The 18,835-nt window shown below is 47.3% G+C and overlaps 1 protein-coding gene across 6 annotated transcripts in view; it reads left to right on the top strand.

The window, feature by feature from the left end:
- Window positions 1-18,835, top strand: part of CACNA1C (calcium voltage-gated channel subunit alpha1 C) — a 2,299,705-nt gene that overhangs the window by 1,466,627 nt on the left and 814,243 nt on the right. For all 6 annotated transcript variants that reach the window (XM_078673661.1, XM_078673663.1, XM_078673662.1 and 3 more), the window contains exons 6-7: window positions 7,654-7,815; window positions 16,323-16,519. In XM_078673661.1, coding sequence (XP_078529787.1) covers window positions 7,654-7,815; window positions 16,323-16,519 — 359 coding nt within the window. The remainder of the gene's footprint in view (window positions 1-7,653; window positions 7,816-16,322; window positions 16,520-18,835) is intronic.

The raw sequence follows: 18,835 nt of genomic DNA, 5'->3' as shown, positions 1-18,835 counted from the left end.
TTATGCACTTGTTTTTGTTATCCCGGTGTCACCCTTCACTTTATTTATTTCACTTGGTGCAGTAGTCTTAATTGTTTATTGGTCCTGATGAATGCAAGGGTACAAGAGCCCCAGTATTGCAGAAACTAGTTGACCTTTTCTACCTCAAGCTGCCTACATTATGAGACAGCCTTAGGTTGCATTGATTTTAAACTTTGGTATGTTAGGCACACACCGAATAAACTTGTTGTCAAGTGCCTTTTCAAACCAATTTTATAACACTCTCTTTTGGTTTTGTTCACTCTTTCACTATTTCTAGCACTGCACACCCCAGTCCCATATCTTGGGCCACTCATAAACATCGAGTGGTATACCACACCGTCATTGCCTTTACCTTGTGAGGAACCCCCTTACCACCGGGTTGACCTCTAAGTGTGGCACCGAGCTTCTCAGACGGGTGGTACGGATAAAATCCCAAATGATGAAGGGCGGATTCGTATGGTGACTGATGGGTATTTTCCTCATCCTGTTGAGGATTCTCTGTGACGCATCACTTTGGTTTTTAGGGTTTGGTTGGCTCTCTATTCCTTTTGGGCACACCTTCTTGAGACCCTCTGGTACCTCTGTTGTTTATAGGCTCCCAGTCCCTAGCCTTATATCTGCCCTCTGTATGCTGTAAAATGTATGTTTCAATGATGCTCCCAGTCCCTAGCCTTATATCTGCTCTCTGTATGCGGTAAGATATATGCCTCAAAGACGGCTCCCAGTCCCCACCCTTATATCTGCCCTCTGTGTGCTGTAAGATATATGCCTCAACGATGCTCCCAGTACCTAGCCTTATATCTGCCCTCTGTTGCTCTAAGATATATGCCTCAAAGACGGCTCCCAGTCCCTAGCCTTATATCTGCCCACCGTGTGCTGTAAGATATATGCCTCAAAGATGCTCCCAGTCCCTAGCCTTATATCTGCTCTCTGTGTGCTGTAAGATATGTGCCTCAAAGACGCTTCCAGTCCTTGGTCTTATATCTGCCTTCCGTATGCTGTAAGATATATGCCTCAAAGATGGCTCCCAGTCCCTAGCCTCATGTCTGCCCTCTGTATGCTGTATTATATATGCCTCAACAATGGCTCCAAGTCCCTAGAATATCTGCCCTCCGCATGCTGTAAGATATATGCCTCAAAGATGGCTCCCAGTTCCTAGCCTCATGCCTGCCCTCTGTATGATATATGCCTCAAAGATGCTCCCAGTCCCTAGCCCTATATCTGCCCTCTGTATGCTGTAAGATATATGCCTCAACGATGGCTCCCAGTCCCTAGAATATCTGCCCTCCGTATGCTGTAAGATATATGCCTCAAAGATGGCTCCCAGTTCCTAGTCTCATATCTGCCCTCTGTATGATATATGCATCAAAGAGGCTCCCAGTCCCTAGCCATATAGCTGCCCTCTGTATGCTGTTAGATATATGCCTCAACAATGCTCCCAGTCCCTAGCCTTATATCTTCCCTCTGTATGCTGCAAGATACATGCCTCAAAGACGGCTACCAGCGCCTAGCCTTATCTCTGCCCTCTTTATGCTGTATGATATATGTGTCTAAGACGGCTCCCAGTCCCTAGCCTTATATCTGCCCTATATATGCTGTAAGATATATGCCTCAAAAATGGCTCCCAGTCCCCACCCTTATATCTGCCCTCTGTATGCTGTAATATATATGCCTCAACGATGCTCCCAGTCACTAGCCTTATAGCCAGTTGCGGCCCGTGGAGGGTGTTGTGGTGGGGCAGAGAGGCGGGGCGGGGCGGGGGAGCGGCAGGGTGGGGGTGTTAAAAACTGGCATATGGATAATTGGAGGTAAGTAAACAATTTAATTAATAAAACCAATTTCGTAGCGCGCGCTGCATCGCATTTTGCGATGCAGGGCATGCTACGAAATTCGTTTTTATTAATTAAATTGTATCTGCCCTCTGTGTGCTGTAAGATATATGCCTCAAAGACGGCTCCCAGTCCCTAGCCTTATATCTGCCCACCGTGTGCTGTAAGATATATGCCTCAAAGATGCTCCCAGTCCCTAGCCTTATATCTGATCTCTGTGTGCTGTAAGATATGTGCCTCAAAGACGCTTCCAGTCCTTGGTCTTATATCTGCCTTCCATATGCTGTAAGATATATGCCTCAAAGATGGCTCCCAGACCCTAGCCTCATGTCTGCCCTCTGTATGCTGTATGATATATGCCTCAACAATGGCTCCAAGTCCCTAGAATATCTGCCCTCCGCATGCTGTAAGATATATGCCTCAAAGATGGCTCCCAGTTCCTAGCCTCATGCCTGCCCTCTGTATGATATATGCCTCAAAGATGCTCCCAGTCCCTAGCCCTATATATACCCTCTGTATGCTGTAAGATATATGCCTCAACGATGGCTCCCAGTCCCTAGAATATCTGCCCTCCGTATGCTGTAAGATATATGCCTCAAAGATGGCTCCCAGTTCCTAGTCTCATATCTGCCCTCTGTATGATATATGCATCAAAGATGCTCCCAGTCCCCACACTTATATCTGCCCTCTGTGTGCTGTATGATATATGTCTCAAAGATGCTCCCAGTCCCCACACTTATATCTGCCCTCTGTGTGCTGTAAGATATATGCCTCAAAGATGCTCCCAGTCCCAACCCTTATATCTGCCCTCTGTGTGCTGTAAGATAAATGCCTCAAAGATTGCTCCTAGTCCCTAGCCTTATATCTGCCCTCTGGGTGCTGTAAGAAATATGCATCAAAGATGCACCCAGTCCCCAACCCTATATCTGCCCTCTGTATGCTCATGATATATGCCTCAAAGATGCTCCCAGGCCCTAGTCTTATATCTGCCCTCTGTATGCTATACGATATATGCCTCAAAGATGCTCCCAGTCCCCACCCTTATATCTGCGCTCTGTATGCTTATAATGTATGCCTCAAAGATGCTTCCAGTCCATAGCCTTATATCTGCCTTCTGTATGCTATATGATATATGCCTCAAAGATGCTCCCCGCCCCCAGCCTTATATCTGCCCTCTGTGTGCTGTATGATATATGACTCAAAGATGCTCCCAGTCCCCACCCTTATATCTGCCCTCAGTATGCTTATGCCTCAAAGATGCTTCCAATCCCTAGCCTTATATCTGCCCTCTGTATGCTATGTGATATATGCCTCAAAGATGCTGCCCGCCACCAGCCTTATATCTACCCTCTGTGTGCTGTATGATATATGCCTCAAAGATGCTCCCTTTCCCCACCCTTATATCTGCCCTCTGTGTGCTGTAAGATATATGCCTCAAAGATGCTACCAGTCCGCACCCATATATCTGCCCTCTGTATGCTATACGATATATGCCTCAAAGATGCTCCCAGTCCCCACCCTTATATCTGCCCTCTGTGTGCTGTAAGATATATGCCTCAACGATGCTCCCAGTACCTAGCCTTATATCTGCCCTCTGTTGCTCTAAGATATATGCCTCAAAGATGCTCCCAGTTCCCACCCTTATATCTGTCCTCTGCATGCTATACGATATATGCTTCAAAGATGCTCCAAGTCCCCACTCTTATATCTGCCCTCTGTGTGCTGTAAGATATATGCCTCAAAGATTGCTCCCAGTCCCCACCCTTATATCTGCCCTCAGTGTGCTGTATAATATGGATTGGTGTCAGTACAACGCGTTGTGTTACAACGCATTCCGTTACAACGCAGATTTTACAACGCGGGATCCATTACAACGGATGTCATTACAATGCATGGCATTACATCGCAGATGCTATTACAACGCATGGCATTACATCGTAAGTATAGGTAAGTTGACTTTTTTTTTAAAATGTTATTTAGTTTATTGTAATTAAATCTTTTTAAATAATTTAATTAAAAGAAATTTAAAAATTGTCATTAATTTAATTTAATAAAATAATATCTATTTAATAAATGTAAATATAATAAAAATTGTAATTAATTTAATTTAATTAAAAAAATAATTAGTTTAATGTACATATTTTTTATAATGAAATTAAATTAAATAAATAATATTAAATTTTTTAATTTAATTAATTTAATTAAAAAATGTAATTGATGTAAAATAATTAATTTAATTTATTAAATATATTTCAATTAATTTTAAAATGGTAAATATAATTTAATTATCCCTAAAGCCAAACCCTGCCCTAAAACCTAAAAACACCCCTGTACCCCAAAACCCAAACCCTGCCCTAAAACCTAAAAACACCCCTGTACCCCAAAACCCAAACCCTGCCCTGAAACCTAAAAACACCCCTGTACCCCAAAACCCAAACCCTACCCTGAAACCTAAAAACACCCCTGTACCCCAAAACCCAAACCCTACCCTGAAACCTAAAAACACCCCTGTACCCCAAAACCCAAACCCTACCCTGAAACCTAAAAACACCCCTGTACCCCAAAACCCAAACCCTACCCTGAAACCTAAAAACACCCCTGTACCCCAAAACCCAAACCCTACCTTGAAACCTAAAAACACCCTGTACCCCCAAACACCTATACATATACTCCTATACTCATATTTATTTAAAAAATTACTTAAAATAATAAATTTAATTTATAATATTTAAAAACATAAATAAATATTTTTATTTATTTTTATTTATATTTAATATTAATTAAATCATTTATATAATATTAAATAAAATTAAAATAAATTATATACTTACCAATACTTACGATGTAATGGTATGCGTTGTAATAGCATCTGCGATGTAATGCCATGCGTTGTAATGCCATGCGTTGTAATGGATCCTGCGTTGTAATAGCTGCGTTGTAACAGCATTACGACGTAAAAGCTGCGTTGTAAGTGATACACACCGTATAATATATGTCTCAAAGATGCTCCCAGTCCCCACCCTTATATCTGCCCTCTGTATGCTATACGATATATGCTTCAAAGATGCTCCCAGTCCCCACATTTATATCTGCCCTCAGTATGCTTATGATATATGCCTCAAAGATGCTTCCAGTCCCTAGTCTTATATCTGCCCTCTGTATGCTATATGATATATGCTTCAAAGATGCTCCCCGCCCCCAGCCTTATATCTGCCCTCTGTATGCTGTATGATATATGCCTCAAAGATGCTTCCAGTCCCTAGCCTTATATCTGCCCTCTGTATGCTGTATGATATATGCTTCAAGGATGCTCCCCGCCCCCAGCCTTATATCTGCCCTCTGTATGCTGTATGATATATGCCTCAAAGATGCTTCCAGTCCCTAGCCTTATATGTGCCCGCTGTATGATATATGCTTCAAAGATGCTCCCCGCCCCCAGCCTTATATCTGCCCTCTGTGCGCTGCATCAAGATATTTTAAGAGTAGGAGTACGAAAAGGCAACATTTCAGCAGTGTTGTTTTGATTCTCTTTCCTTGAAGAGAGTACGTTTTGTATTTGACACCCCTTGCTGCACACATCTTGTGCAATACTCAAACATTAACCCTTTTACCCCCGAACCTTGTGTGTAGTGCCTGGTCTTGGCCACGCCTCTGCAGTACTTCTAGAAATGATGTCAGTGTGCTGTCACGTGTGCGTGGAGCGCACCTATGTAAGTAGATTAACCGTCGTGAGTAAAGTGCCCGTCAGTCATGTGTTCAAACAATCAATCCGGGTTCTTAAGAGTGCTGCTAATCACCTGTTAGGGTCTCAAGGCGCTAGGATCATCATGACGTTTCCCTAACGAGGCAGCTCGCTTGCTCCAGGGGGAGGTGGTGTTCGTCAACCATTGGCTCCCGAGGACCGAGGCCCACGCTGCGGGAACGTTCCCTCATGATCAATTGCTAAATTTACCTGTGTTTTTTGTTGCACCCACGCGGACTGCCGTCTGTGGGCGATGAAAGGATGAGACGGTTACCTCGTTACCTCATTCTTCCTCTGTTTCTCTTCGGTAGTAGCCCTTCAATCAAACCGCTTCGGGCCACCGAGAATACTCTTCGAACGTCTTTGAAGAATCTTACTCCCCTCTTCTTTGCCACGTGTTATATTAATCATTTTATAGACCTATCGTACACCGAATAGGTCCTAGTTGCTAGTCTCACCGTAGCTTCGCATAGCAGTCTATTAACCGACCTCAGCAGTACGGAAGTCTGAATTCTTGCTGTGTTCGGGTGTGGTAGCTTAGTGGGCTAATGCCTCGACTCCTGGGCTCTGCTCTTTACCACCATAAATAACCACAGGCTTGGATAAAATTAGTACCATTGAGTTGGGTAACATACACATTTTGTATCTACCAATAGCGCGGAGAGCCCACCCTTGGGGCGAATGCGCGCTCTATAAATACTCATGTTATGTAATTTGCTTTATTTAGATTAAATGACCCCATAAAACTACTGAGTTCGATTGGAAGTTTTCAAAAGAGCAGTCCCGCATTTTTTTAGTTTTTATTTCAAAGTACTGGATTCACCAAGGGCCTCCGCACTGGGAGCGGAGGACCTGCAGTTGTCGGGAGTCGCTGCACTCGGGACGGACACCCGCAGTCGTGGGGAACCTCCGCACCCGGGGCGGAATCTCCGCAATGAGAATTCCCATTGCAAAGATTCTCCCACGAGTGCGGAGACTCCCCACGAGTGCAGGGCCCCCGCCACGATTGCGGAGACTCCCCACGAGTGCAGGGCCTCCGCCACGAGTGTGGAGACTCCCCACGAGTGCAGGGCCTCCGCCACGATTGCGGAGATTCCCCATGAGTGCAGGGCCTCCGCCATGAGTGTGGAGACTCCCCACGAGTGCAGGGCCTCCGCCACGATTGCGGAGATTCCCCACGAGTGCAGGGCCTCCGCCATGAGTGCGGAGATTCCCCACGAGTGCAGCACCTCCGCCACGAGTGCACGAGTGTAGGGCCTCTGCCACAAGTGTGGAGACTCCCTACGAGTGCAGGGCCTCCGCCACTATTGCGGAGATTCCCCACGAGTGCAGGGCCTCCGCCACGAGTGTGGAGACTCCCCACGAGTGCAGGGCCTCCGCCATGAGTGCGGAGATTCCCCACAAGTGCAGCACCTCCGCCACAAGTGTGGAGACTCCCCACGAGTGTAGGGCCTCCGCCACAAGTGTGGAGACTCCCCACGAGTGCAGGGCCTCCGGCACGAGTGCAGAGACTCCCCACGAGTGTGGGACCTCCGCCGCAAGTGTGGAGACTCTCCACGAGTGTAGGGCCTCCGCAGCGATTGTGAAGACTCCCCACGATTGCAGGGCCTCCGCGAAGAGTGAGGAGACTCCCCACAAGAGCAGGGCCTCCGCCACGAGTGTGAGGACTCCCCACGAGTGCAGGGCCCCTGCCACGAGTGTGGGGACTCCTCACGAGTGCAGGGCCTCCGCCGTGAGTGTGGAGACTCCCCACGAGTTCAGGGCCTCCGCTGCAAGTGTGGAGACTCCCCAAGAGTGCAGGGCCTCCGCCGCCAGTGTGGAGACTACCCAGGAGTGCAGGGCCTCCACCACGAGTGACGAGACCCTTTGTAAATCAGGCCCTTCGTTTTTTCCCCATAAAGTTTAAGCACTGGCAATCAAGTTTGAGCGCTGATGTTATTGAATGGTGCAGGGTGTCATGCCCAGACACTGAAAAGTTGTGTTTGTCTCGTCCTACTATTCACTCCTGTGAATTTACCTGTTGTGTGATGCTGAGCTTGTCTTTTCTCTGCTTGCTTGCAGGTCTCCAGGTGGTTTTAAATTCCATTATCAAGGCCATGGTGCCCCTGTTGCACATCGCTCTGCTGGTGCTGTTCGTCATCATCATCTACGCCATCATCGGGCTGGAGCTCTTCATGGGCAAGATGCACAAGACCTGCTATTCTCTGCAGGAGGGGTACCCAGGTGAGGGCGCGAGCGCACCGGAGCCCGCGCTGCAAGGGTGGAGTCAGAGGAAGGAAAGAGACATGGGGAGACAGCAAGGAATGGCTGGGGAGAGGACAGCCACGGATAGACAGGCACAGTGCTTAATTTGAGCCGGTGGGTTCCGGTGCTTGGCGCTGGCACTTAATTGTCAACACCCGCACTAATGACAGTCTGCCACATTGTGGTGCTGTTTGTCTAATTTACAGATGAGCACAACAACAGCTATTTATTAAATCGGTATTCATTAAAACTGACTAATACCTGCCAAACAAGTAATTCTTATAGGTTTGGGGGCCCAGAATAGTCTGAATTGTCACACCTGTAGGAGAGTGATGGTTAATAGTTGTGGTTGAACTGATATTGGTAGCACTGGTGGGAGCTAAGGGTGGGGCAAGCAGCAGTGGCTTCCTGTCAAGGGTCCTGGCACCTATTGTTTTACAACTTAAGCACTGGATAGGCATCGAGTGAGAAAAACAAGAAGGGGTACACGGAGCATGCGGCAATGTTACCAGGAGAGCCCCCTAGGGCAACCGCGGCTGCTGCAGGTAAAAGCAGTGGGGCCGGCTGGGTGGGATTTCGAGAGAGGACCACAAGGGAAAATTAAATAAATAATTAGTTTTTCCTAATGATCGTCTCTCGAAATCCCCCCCAGCCGGCCCCACCACTCTTACCTGCAGCGGCCGCGGCTGCCCCAGGGGAGCCAGTTTATTTTAACTTGCAAATGAATTTCCTAGGAGGTAAAATGTCATGTTATGTTTATGTTGTGTTATGTTATGTGTATCTGTAAAGCACACTCTCGCCCGTGAGGGTATCCTGGTGCTGAGCAGGTGTGTGTGCTTAGCCCTGCCTAGGGTAGGTTGGGTAATTGAAAAGCCAGATCTTCAGCTTCTTGTGTAATTCAAGAACAGATGAGGAGGCTCTAATGTGGAGTTGGAGGTATTTCCGCTCTTTATGAACAATATAAGAGAATGCCCGTCCTCTAGATCTGGTTCTGTTTGTGTGTCGGAGGTGCTCGAGTAGGAGTCCTGCATAGCGGAGGTGTCTAGGTGGTTGGTGGAAGGAGATGCATCTGCTCGGGTAAGTGAGGCCTAAGCTGTGTAGTGCCTTGAATGTGTGTGAGGAGTTTGAAATCTATCAATAAATCAAGGATTTATAAAGCATGCAGCTACTCTGAGAGTTTCCCAGCGCTAGATAAAAAGTAGACAACTAAGATGCAACCAAATTACTGAAAGACCAGTTGAGATGACCATGTTTTAAGATTACTCCAGAAGCAGTGCCCATCCTCCATTTCCTGTAACTCCATAGATAAGGGCATTCCAAGACTAGGCTGCAAGAAAGGAGAAAGACATACCATCCCGTCTCTTTCTCTTGCTTTGATATGCTGCAGTCACCACTGCTCCATAGGAATGGAGGGTTCTTGCAGGGTGATAGGGGATGAGCCTATCGGACAGGTACCTCGGACCTAACTGATAAAAATCTCAATGAGCCAATGTGAGACATTTAAACTGAATCCTCCCTCTGATGGGTAACCAGTGAAGCTCCTTTGGATACTGGTGAATGGGCGCCTATGTGGGAACTTTTAGTAGTAGCCATGCAGCTGTATTTTGGACCAGCTGGAGCCACCTCAGCAGGTAGGCAGGGAGACCCTTGTAAAGGGTGTTGGCATAATTAAGACGACAAGTGTTGAGGGCATGTATGACCTTCTCTTGAGCCTGCATAGGGAGTAAATGTAAAAATGTCTTTATTGACTTTAGTAGCTCAAAGCAGCAGCCCACAACTGCTGCCACCTGAGGGTGAAAGAAAGCTGATCATCAGAGTTGACCCCTAGATTACGCACTATAGTAGCAGGGCCCAGCGGGACTGGATGTAGCTAGGACAAAAATCCCCAATCCAGATGGGGTGTGGAGAGCCAAATAGTAGGATCTACATTTTGCTGGCATTGTGCACTTTAATTTGCTAGTCCACATCAATTGGAAAACAGCTGTCAGGCAATTCTTAAATGTGCTAAAAGCATTAGGGGAGTTCTTATCCAAAGTAAGGAGGACCTGTGTGTTATTGGCCTATGATATTATCTGGACCCTGAAGGACTCCACCAGTGAGGCCAGTGGGGTCATATAGATATTAAAAAGAGTCCTACTCAGGGGAGAATCCTGAGGGATTCCAAACTTTATCAGTTTTAGGCCAAAGGCAAAATGTGACATCCAGACAGATTGACTTCTATCAGCCAGAAAAGAGTGAATCTAGGAAATTAGCACATTAATGTATTGGGAGCCAGTGGAGTTCCCTGAGGTATGGTGTGATGTGAGTTCTGTGTGGGAGGTTGGCTGCAGAGTTCTGGATAGTTTGTAGTCTTCTGGTGAGTTGCTTGTGATCTCAGGGTAGAGAGTGTTTGCGTTTTCCAACTTGCTGGTGACTAGGGTGAGAGTGATGTTTTTTCTTGTGTTGCTAGGGAGCCATTTGAAGATACATCTTCAAGGTGAGGAAGCAGGATGCAGTGATGGCATTGACTTGTGCGGTTATGTCCAGTTTGATGTTGATGATGATTCCAAGGTTCTTGGTGTGGGTGCTGGGTGTGGGTCGGAGTTCGGCTGGCCACCAGTTGGAGTCTCATGGTGAGGTGTTCTTGCCAAAGATCACTACTTCCGTCTTGTCTGTGTTGAGCTTGAGACAGTGGGCTTTCATACAGTTGGTGGGCAGTGAATGTGTTCCTCATCATGCAGGCAGTGAACTTGTTCCTCGTATTTGGGGTCTTGTCCCAAAGGACAAGTGTTGGGGGTCTTGTCCCTGTTGGGCATCGTCGGCGTTGAATCAGGCTTGCTTGAATCCTGTGGCAAAGTGAGCAAGGGACTCACGTCTGAGCATACCCTGCCAACTTATGGCGAACAAAGTGGTACAAAAGGGGGTGGTGATGGACAGAGCTGAAGATGGCTGAAATGCCAGAAACCGGTCCTAGGAAGCTTGTTTCCGGTCCAGGGAAGACATGGCTTGGCAGTTCGGGCTGGACTGTTCCCATGAGGCACAGGGTCAGACTGATTTGCATATGGCCATGTCTGAACTGGGGTGGCAGAGTGGGCTAAACAACGTGATGTTGTCTGTGGTGGCAATTAACCCTGGGCTTAGGACTACGCTACCCTCGCAGAGCGTGCGTAGTTTGCGCAATTACGCAGTACGCGAATTGCACGTACCATAGTGCAAAAACACGTAGCGTAACAGGCAATTTTTGCTTGCTCGCGGTCCTCAACGTCAAGTTGGCGACCGCGAGCTAGCAAAATCAAAATCCCGGCAAGACTTTTTCCTTGTTCTTGATCAGCAACATCAAGTTGCCGATCGCGAGCGTGGAAAATAAACCTCCCGTGAGATTCTGAACACGGGGAGGTCTGGTTTCTCATTGTGAGTGATCACGTATGCTCGTGATGAGAAACTACCAGTCCGCATTGAGAAAGCTGCCACTCGAGTAAAAATCTACTAGAGCGGCACTGTGCAAGATGCGGTTTGCAATGATTGCACAGTGCGGACAAGCATCCGGCACTGTGCGATCAGTGCAAACAGCATTTTTCCTACCGCACTACGCAGTTCGCGTAGCTACGCCTAGCTAACGTAGTGTGAAGTGCACTTCACATAGCTACGCGTAGCGCTACTATGCAAACTACGCCCAGGGTTAGTGGCAATTAGTGGTGTGTCTGGTGGGTGCTGAGGTGGTTGAAGAGGTGTTGATTGCTTAGTTCCTCTCAGACCTCTGATGGGTATGGTAGGAGGGAGATAGATCTGAACTTGGGTAGTGTGGCTGGGTCAACAGTTGGTTTCTTGAGAAAGGGCATGATAGTGGCATGTTTCCAGTCATCCATTGACTGAGTCAATGGATGTGTTGAGGATGGGTATAAGTGCCTCGCTGGTTAGTATGAGTCCTTAAGTGAAGGCGGAGTGGGGCGGGCGTCAGAACGGTGCCTCGGAGTGGATGATCTTCATGGTAGCTTAAGTTTTGATAGTGGTGATGGTGGGCAATGAGGTCAGAGCTAGTTTTTCAGCTGTAATGGAAAGTGGAGTTTTGACAGTGTCGGGATCCAGTTGTGAGTCAAATCTGCTGTATAAGGAAGTGATTTAGTAACAGAAGAATTCCTTGAACTTTTGAGGGGATGATGTCGTTGGAGGCGGCAGGAGGCACTGTGAAATCTTTGACGATGAAGATTTCCTTGCTGCTGTGTGTGCCGGCGATGATCCAGTCTGATAGAGCTGTGCTCTTGGTGTTCTGTATCTGCTGGTGGTAACATCTTAGGTCAGATTTGAAGATGTCTTTATCCATGGTATCTTAACTTGTTCTCTATTTACGCTCTACTTGCTTGCAGCGCAGGGCCGTACCGGGCACCAGGCGTTTCCCCGGTGGGCCGCCAGGGTGGGGTCTGGTTTTGGGCCTCTGGAGGGCAGTTTTTGTTACCTGGGGGCTTACAATATCAGCCCCTGTAAAAAGAAATCTGCCGAAAGCAGCCCCTGCAAACCGCTTGGTTGCACCTCCCTCCCCCTCACCTTCCCGGTGGGCCGGCCGAGCAGTTTGCCATGGCCAGTTTCGGTTCCCAGTGCGGCACTGTTGCAGTGTTGTTTCTTCAGCCTGAGTTCCTCTATTTACTATCTGGCCTTTGTTTGGGCTCTTGCCTTTGGGTTGTGCTTGAGAGGAGCCAGTGTGTCGGCTCATACAGTGATTCAGCTGCAGAGTTTCTTGATAGCTTTCTGCAAGTTGCTGGTGTGCTCAGGCCAGTGTGTTGAGAGGGTGGAAGCCCAGTCCGCTTCTGTGATGCTTCTCCAGCTCCCGTCAGCACATCCTGTGGTGGTGCGGGATGGGTATGCTGAAACTGACGGGGAACTGGTCTGTCCAGGTCACAATTGCTGGCTTATCGACTATGAAGTTGCTCATTGAGGAGTAAATCTCGTCCAATAGCTGTCCAGTGGTGTGGGGGGGTTCAATAATGTGCTGGGTGAGGCCAATGTTTTAGAGGTTTTTTAGAAGGGCTGTAGAGTTTGAGTTGGTGAGGTGTTCTAGGTGAATGTTCAGGCCTCCGAGGAGATGAAGGTGCTGGAGTTGATGATGAGGGGTGCAACAAAGCCTGTGATTTCATTGTTAAAATTAGTGCAAGGACCTGGTGGTAACATTTATAGCATTATTGTCAAGAATGCTGATTATATACAATTACTTGTGAAGTGTTCTTATACCTTTTTGGTTCTGCTGTACTACAAAAAGTCATATGCATAAAAAATAAATAATTTAGGAAAGTGGCGTCATCACAAAAATCGACAAGAAAGGTCCCAAAAAGATCTAATATTAGAAATGGTAGAATATTTAGTAAATTGTGATAGTAGAGTGCCCATTTCATCGCACTGCTGCATCCAGATGGGGGAAATAAACACATGATTCAGCAGATGGGATTTTAAAAACCATCTAAGGCTGCTCCGATTCACGAGCGCTTTTGAGCCTCGGGCGCTGCTGACGTTTTCAGCTGTGAAGGCGGCTCGCTCTTTATTCGATGATATTTTTCATTAATACGTTGTTTCATTTCTGACCTCTGACCCATCTAAAATCGCTGGGTGTCAAAGTGGATCTCCACATCCATATACAGAATTATTTGCAGTCCTTTTATATAGCTCCAACTGCAACTTCCAAGCGCTGCCCATTGTTGCATTCCTTTGGGTTTTGTACCCTTAGTTTTGAGCGAGTACTCTCTAGAATACTCAGCAGAGTGATGATTGGTCACAAACCCCGTAATTCAAATTCATTGACGCTCTAAGTATCACTGACCTGATGGCACGTGTCAGAGCAAGGAAATCCCAAACGTAAGGACGTGTGTGAACGAATGACTACCAATGAGGCGGCTGTAGGGGTGCACGAGCGCTGCCCATGGCTGGTAGGAGAACCGCAAGGTTCTGTGGGAAGGGAGCCTGATATCCGCTACTGGTATTTGTAAAGCGCGAACCACTCGCCCCTAAGGGTCTGAAGGAGCTGCAGGGTGTCAGGGAGTTTAAGTGAGCTACTGCCCAGAGCAGGACACAAGTCCTAAAAAAAGAAGTGGGGGGGGGGCGCTGATGTCACGACAGGAAGTGACGTCACGAAAGGTGGCTTGCACCATCAGACTCATTGACTCCCCTCGCTCACCCCTCAGATGTGATTGCATCAGAGAACCGAGCGCGTGACATACAGCTGAGACACTGCATGTGTACTGTATTTTACAGATCAAAGGAAGTGTCACTACGGCCGTGAACAAGCACGCACATTAGACTCTGGCACACTGGCGTAACGAAAAGTGAGGGGGCCTCCCTGCACGGTACTTAAGGGGGCCCCCTTCGGGCTCAATCAGGAGCTCTCCCGGCCAGAGTTCAGTGCCGAGGGGGCCCCTTGGAGCTAGGGCCCCCCCCCGCCCGCACCGCGTGGGCTGCCGGGGCCTGTGTTACGCCCCTGCTCTGGCAGTAGTTTGTTATCGAGCTCCCGGTAAAATAAGTGGGGGGGACGCCGTCCACCCACGTGGTACCCCGACTCGAGCCCTGGCCCAGAGTCACATGATGCTGAGAGGAGCTGCCGACCTGCACTCCGGAGTCAGCTGCCCTGGCCGCTGCGCCACACCTCTACCCGCTAATTTATGGAGTAGCGTCTGCTCTAATGAACTATAAATCACCCCCTTTACTCTGATTTTTAAACACCTTTTGTTTATTATTATAAGACAGGAGCGTTTATCTTGCCAACTGCATCTTTCTACCCACGAGATGTGTTATTTCCTAGAATGTGCTGATAAAAGTAGCTGCAGTTGAATGGAATCATGTGTCTAGAATGTACCTTTATATTAAGAAGATACACTCTCATCCTATGTTAAATATGTATTTAAACAATACTGCTCTAGGAAAACATCTAGACTAAGACATAATAGTGTTGTTCATACTAAGCAATACCACACACACGTATTCTGCTGTTATGGACCTTGTCTATAGTCTTTGCCAATCTTTATTTACGTTTTCTGCAACCTGTTGGTCGATTGATGGCCATGGCTTCCACTCACACTGCAATGTCTTCTCTAAGAGATTCAGGTCAAAGTGTGTCATGTCATTAGTGTTTCTAGGGGTCGCGAGTGAGTGACCTCCATCTGTCAGTCTCTCGTCAGTTTTCCTCTGTACCAACAGGTAGGGCCGGCTCTAGGGCGGTGCAACCAGTGCCACTACACCAGGTGCTGACTTCGGGTGGGTCCGCCCTGTTTGCAAGTTTATTATGATTTTAAAAGCACCTGCTGCTAGGTGTCTTGCCTCCAGCAATTTTCAGGCAACAGTAAAAATGTCTAGATAACTCTATTATTCTTCTTGCTGGAGAGGGATCGGAGTTTTGTCTCAATGAAGTTTTGACTCATCATAAGGTAGCGCTAAGGGTTAATATGCCTGTTGCAAAGAATGTGTACCATGAAGATCACAAGGAGCATATACTGTAAATATGTCACTAGGTTACTGCCTTTGTCTAAGAGACCCATTTGTTACTTGCAGTTTATAAGTTAAAATCCTAACTTAGAACAGTGAGCTATTAACTGTCATCAAAGAGCTACATACAAACTGCATGGTATAGATTAGAGCGTTACAGTGGCATAGCAAGGGGGGGATGGAGGGGGTGGGCAACCCCAGGCGGCACACATTTTGGGGGCGGCGGTCAGACCCTCGCTCCTACCTGCGAACTTCGATGGGTGGCAGCTGGTGATTTTGCCAGTACACCCCTCTACCACTCTTAGATTCGCCCGTCGCAGGCGGCAAACGCCGGGACTGCCCCCTGCGGCCTAAGGCCTTGCTACGCAACTGGAGCATTATGATTATTTCATTATCCTGATGTTGCAAAAATTGTTATTTTGGGTAGAAATCAATCCTTATCATTAAAGAGAACCTCCAACCATGGTCTTACGTTTTAAATTCTGAGTTTGTGTTTCTCCAGACCAAGCACTCTTAAACTATACTGCCTACCAGTATAGATGACATGTGACTCCTACACCTTGCAGCCCTCTGGCTTATGTGACATTTCCTATGCACTGATTTACACACGTATGATTGATTGTCCCTGTGTAATGTGTGTGTGATGTTAAGTGCTCTGAGTAGTGCTATAAAACGAGTTAAATGCACCTGAGAGAGTTTAAATGGAGGCTTGAAGGACACTGTTAACCCGTTGACCGCGACCGTTATTTCGCGGCAGTGTGAGCGTTCCGCGGAGTGGGCGGGGCCGCGTCGGCCTTTGGCCGTCCGCAGCACCAGCTCGCGACGGCCAACGGGAGCATAGAAGGGGTTAAAGGGTGGTAGTGAGGGAATCCGTGACAGAGGGGGTGCCAACAAACATTGTCGCACTGGGCGCCACCAGCGCTAAAGCCGGCACTGCCTACAGGAGAGGCCGGAAAGGTTCCTGTCTCAAGTGTGAAAGTGAAATACACCTTCAGTTTGCTCTGTTCTTCTCTTTAACCAGCATTCTCTGGTTTTGTTCCTCCCAGAAGTCCCTGCAGAGGACGACCCCTCTCCGTGTGCCCTGGGGACCGGGCACGGGCGCCAGTGTCAGAATGGCACCACCTGCCGGGCGGGATGGGACGGGCCCAAGCATGGCATCACCAACTTCGACAACTTCGCCTTTGCCATGCTCACGGTATTTCAGTGCATCACCATGGAGGGCTGGACGGACGTGCTCTACTGGGTAAGTGTCGGTGACGCACTGGGCGCCATCTTTAGAAGTGCCAAGAATGTACCTGTAACAGTGAGATGTGTGCGAGAACTAATGGCGTCTTGTCTGTGCCTGAAACTCCCCCGTATAGGCAGAGGAAAACACGACAGCAGCGGTCCTGCCCAGAAGGAAAACAATGCCACTGTTTAAAATGAACCTTGTTACCTTTTTCAGGTTTTACAAATATGAGATTTTACCCATTGATTTCACCCCTTTGGGTCGTGTTGATGCAGACTGCTCACAGAATATTCCAGTAATACATGAATGATTAGGCGACACTTGGCCTTAAGGTGCTACTGAATGCTTTTTCAGACTCGTGGTTTATGGTATAGCTAAGTGGTGCCCCAGCTATGTTGGGATACATGTCGGACTTGTAGCAGAACTGCTACGCACATGTCTCTCACTGACATTAATCATATGTAAATGTTTCAAATGGGGATATCCGTAACATGTAGCTTGACTCTTGGTCTCGGGGGCCAACACTGTATATGGTATAGATTTGGTACAATATTGGGAGACTCATTCAAGATGTTATGTTATGTTATGTTAACCTGAATTTGTAAAGTGCACTGACACCATAAGTTTCCTGGCGCTGAGAGATGTTTTCAGAAAATTAGCCCTCCAGGAGTTTGTGGTATGTGGGATGTATCAGCGGCTTCATCGAAGGAGATGTAATCAACATATCCATAAGTTGCCCTCGTGCATTGATAATTCACTGTATCAGGGTTTACCCTGAAGGGTCTTTGAGAGATATAATATCAATCCTATAGATCTTTAGCCAAACCTGTGAATACCCCCGAATGAGCGTCCATAAACCTAGCGCTTAAAATATCCTTCCATCTCCTTTTATGTCACCAGAGCTCCTAATCCAAAGCATAAAGCCTGCATGCAACCGAAATGCATCTAGCATTCCTGAAAAAATATATAGCCTTACCGTTGATCAGGTTTCGGTGTGGGGAGGGGATGGGTTGGTGTTTGAGGTTGGGGTTATGATTAGCGTATAAGGTTGGTGTCAGTTTTCTGTTTAGAATAATTTTCATCACCTTCTTGCATGCTTTTAATTGGGTGGGGTTGTTTTAGGAAGGTAGAATACCTATCTTTCAAAGAGTTGTGATTGCTTTTTTTAGTGGATCTGTGGCTATGCTCATGGCCATACCTGTGGTGGACAACTAGACTTTTGTCACTTGAAGTGAACATCTAGACAGGTTTCTATTTCTATTCAGATTTTTTGGTCTTACAGCTTTCGTTATCAGGTAGGTACGCTAAGCCAAATGAAAGATAGAAAGTAAAAAAACAAAAAAACACGCTATGAGAAATGGGTTCGACCCTATTTGGTCCCTCCGGGTTTTTCCCTTTTGGTGCTACCTGTTTATGGGCTTCTGCAGTGGGTGAGTTTCACTATGTGAGTCTCACTTCTCTGTTATGATGGATTGGGAGTGCTAACCGTGAGTGTCTTCCTTTTCAGATAAAGTCCCCTGCTGCGCAGCTAGGGTAAAGGACTCTGGACTGGTTGCACATAAACACAGGTGTACACATGTATGTGCTGGGTTTGTGAGACTACCATTCAACTAAGCTTGGTATCTGCATGCAGGCAGCCTGCCACAGAGGCAACCCATCTTGGATTGGTCCAACCTGTGCCGGCCCTGCAATATGGGTGGGCATTACTAGTGTGAGTGCATACATGTGTAGAGCTTTACTGAACTATGTAGAGTGGTTGTCTGCATTATACAAAATGGGCGAAATCTGCATCGCAGTAAAATTCCACTATATTTAGGCCTAAAGAGATGAGCATAACATATCAAACCTATGGCAAACCAGGATACCAAATGCAGATCTTACATTAAGTTCCACATACCTACTTTCCGCGTAACACTTCAAGACTTACCATTTTTCTCAGATTCAACTCCTAATTAGATTCAGGCCTTTGAATCACCCTGCTGGTCCAAGTGAATTACTCTGCTGGGCAGCTGGGTGATCAAGGGCCACCCCACACAATAGGATCATTAGTTATGCCTGCTTCTGGGAGAGATGTTGATGGGGATGGAAGCTACACATGGGAATTACTTTGCACACTCTGCACCTGGCCTACAAAGGCTCAACCCCACGGAAACAAAGAAGGATAACCAAATCTCGGGAGCCAGTCACAGGAGGAGCCACCCTTTGAGGTTTTGGGGGAAAGGATCAGGCAGCTATGGCAGTCAGGGGCAGGGCTTGAGCTTTAACAGAAGGTCTTTCATTAGACCAATTGATGGCGCCATCTTGGAAATTCCCAAAATGCTTTGCAGGAAG

Source organism: Lissotriton helveticus, chromosome 1_1 (assembly GCF_964261635.1).
Source record: "Lissotriton helveticus chromosome 1_1, aLisHel1.1, whole genome shotgun sequence".
Classification (NCBI taxonomy): Eukaryota; Metazoa; Chordata; class Amphibia; order Caudata; family Salamandridae; genus Lissotriton; species Lissotriton helveticus.
Note: the sequence above shows the minus strand (reverse complement) of the source record. Positions and strands in the feature narration are given on the sequence as shown.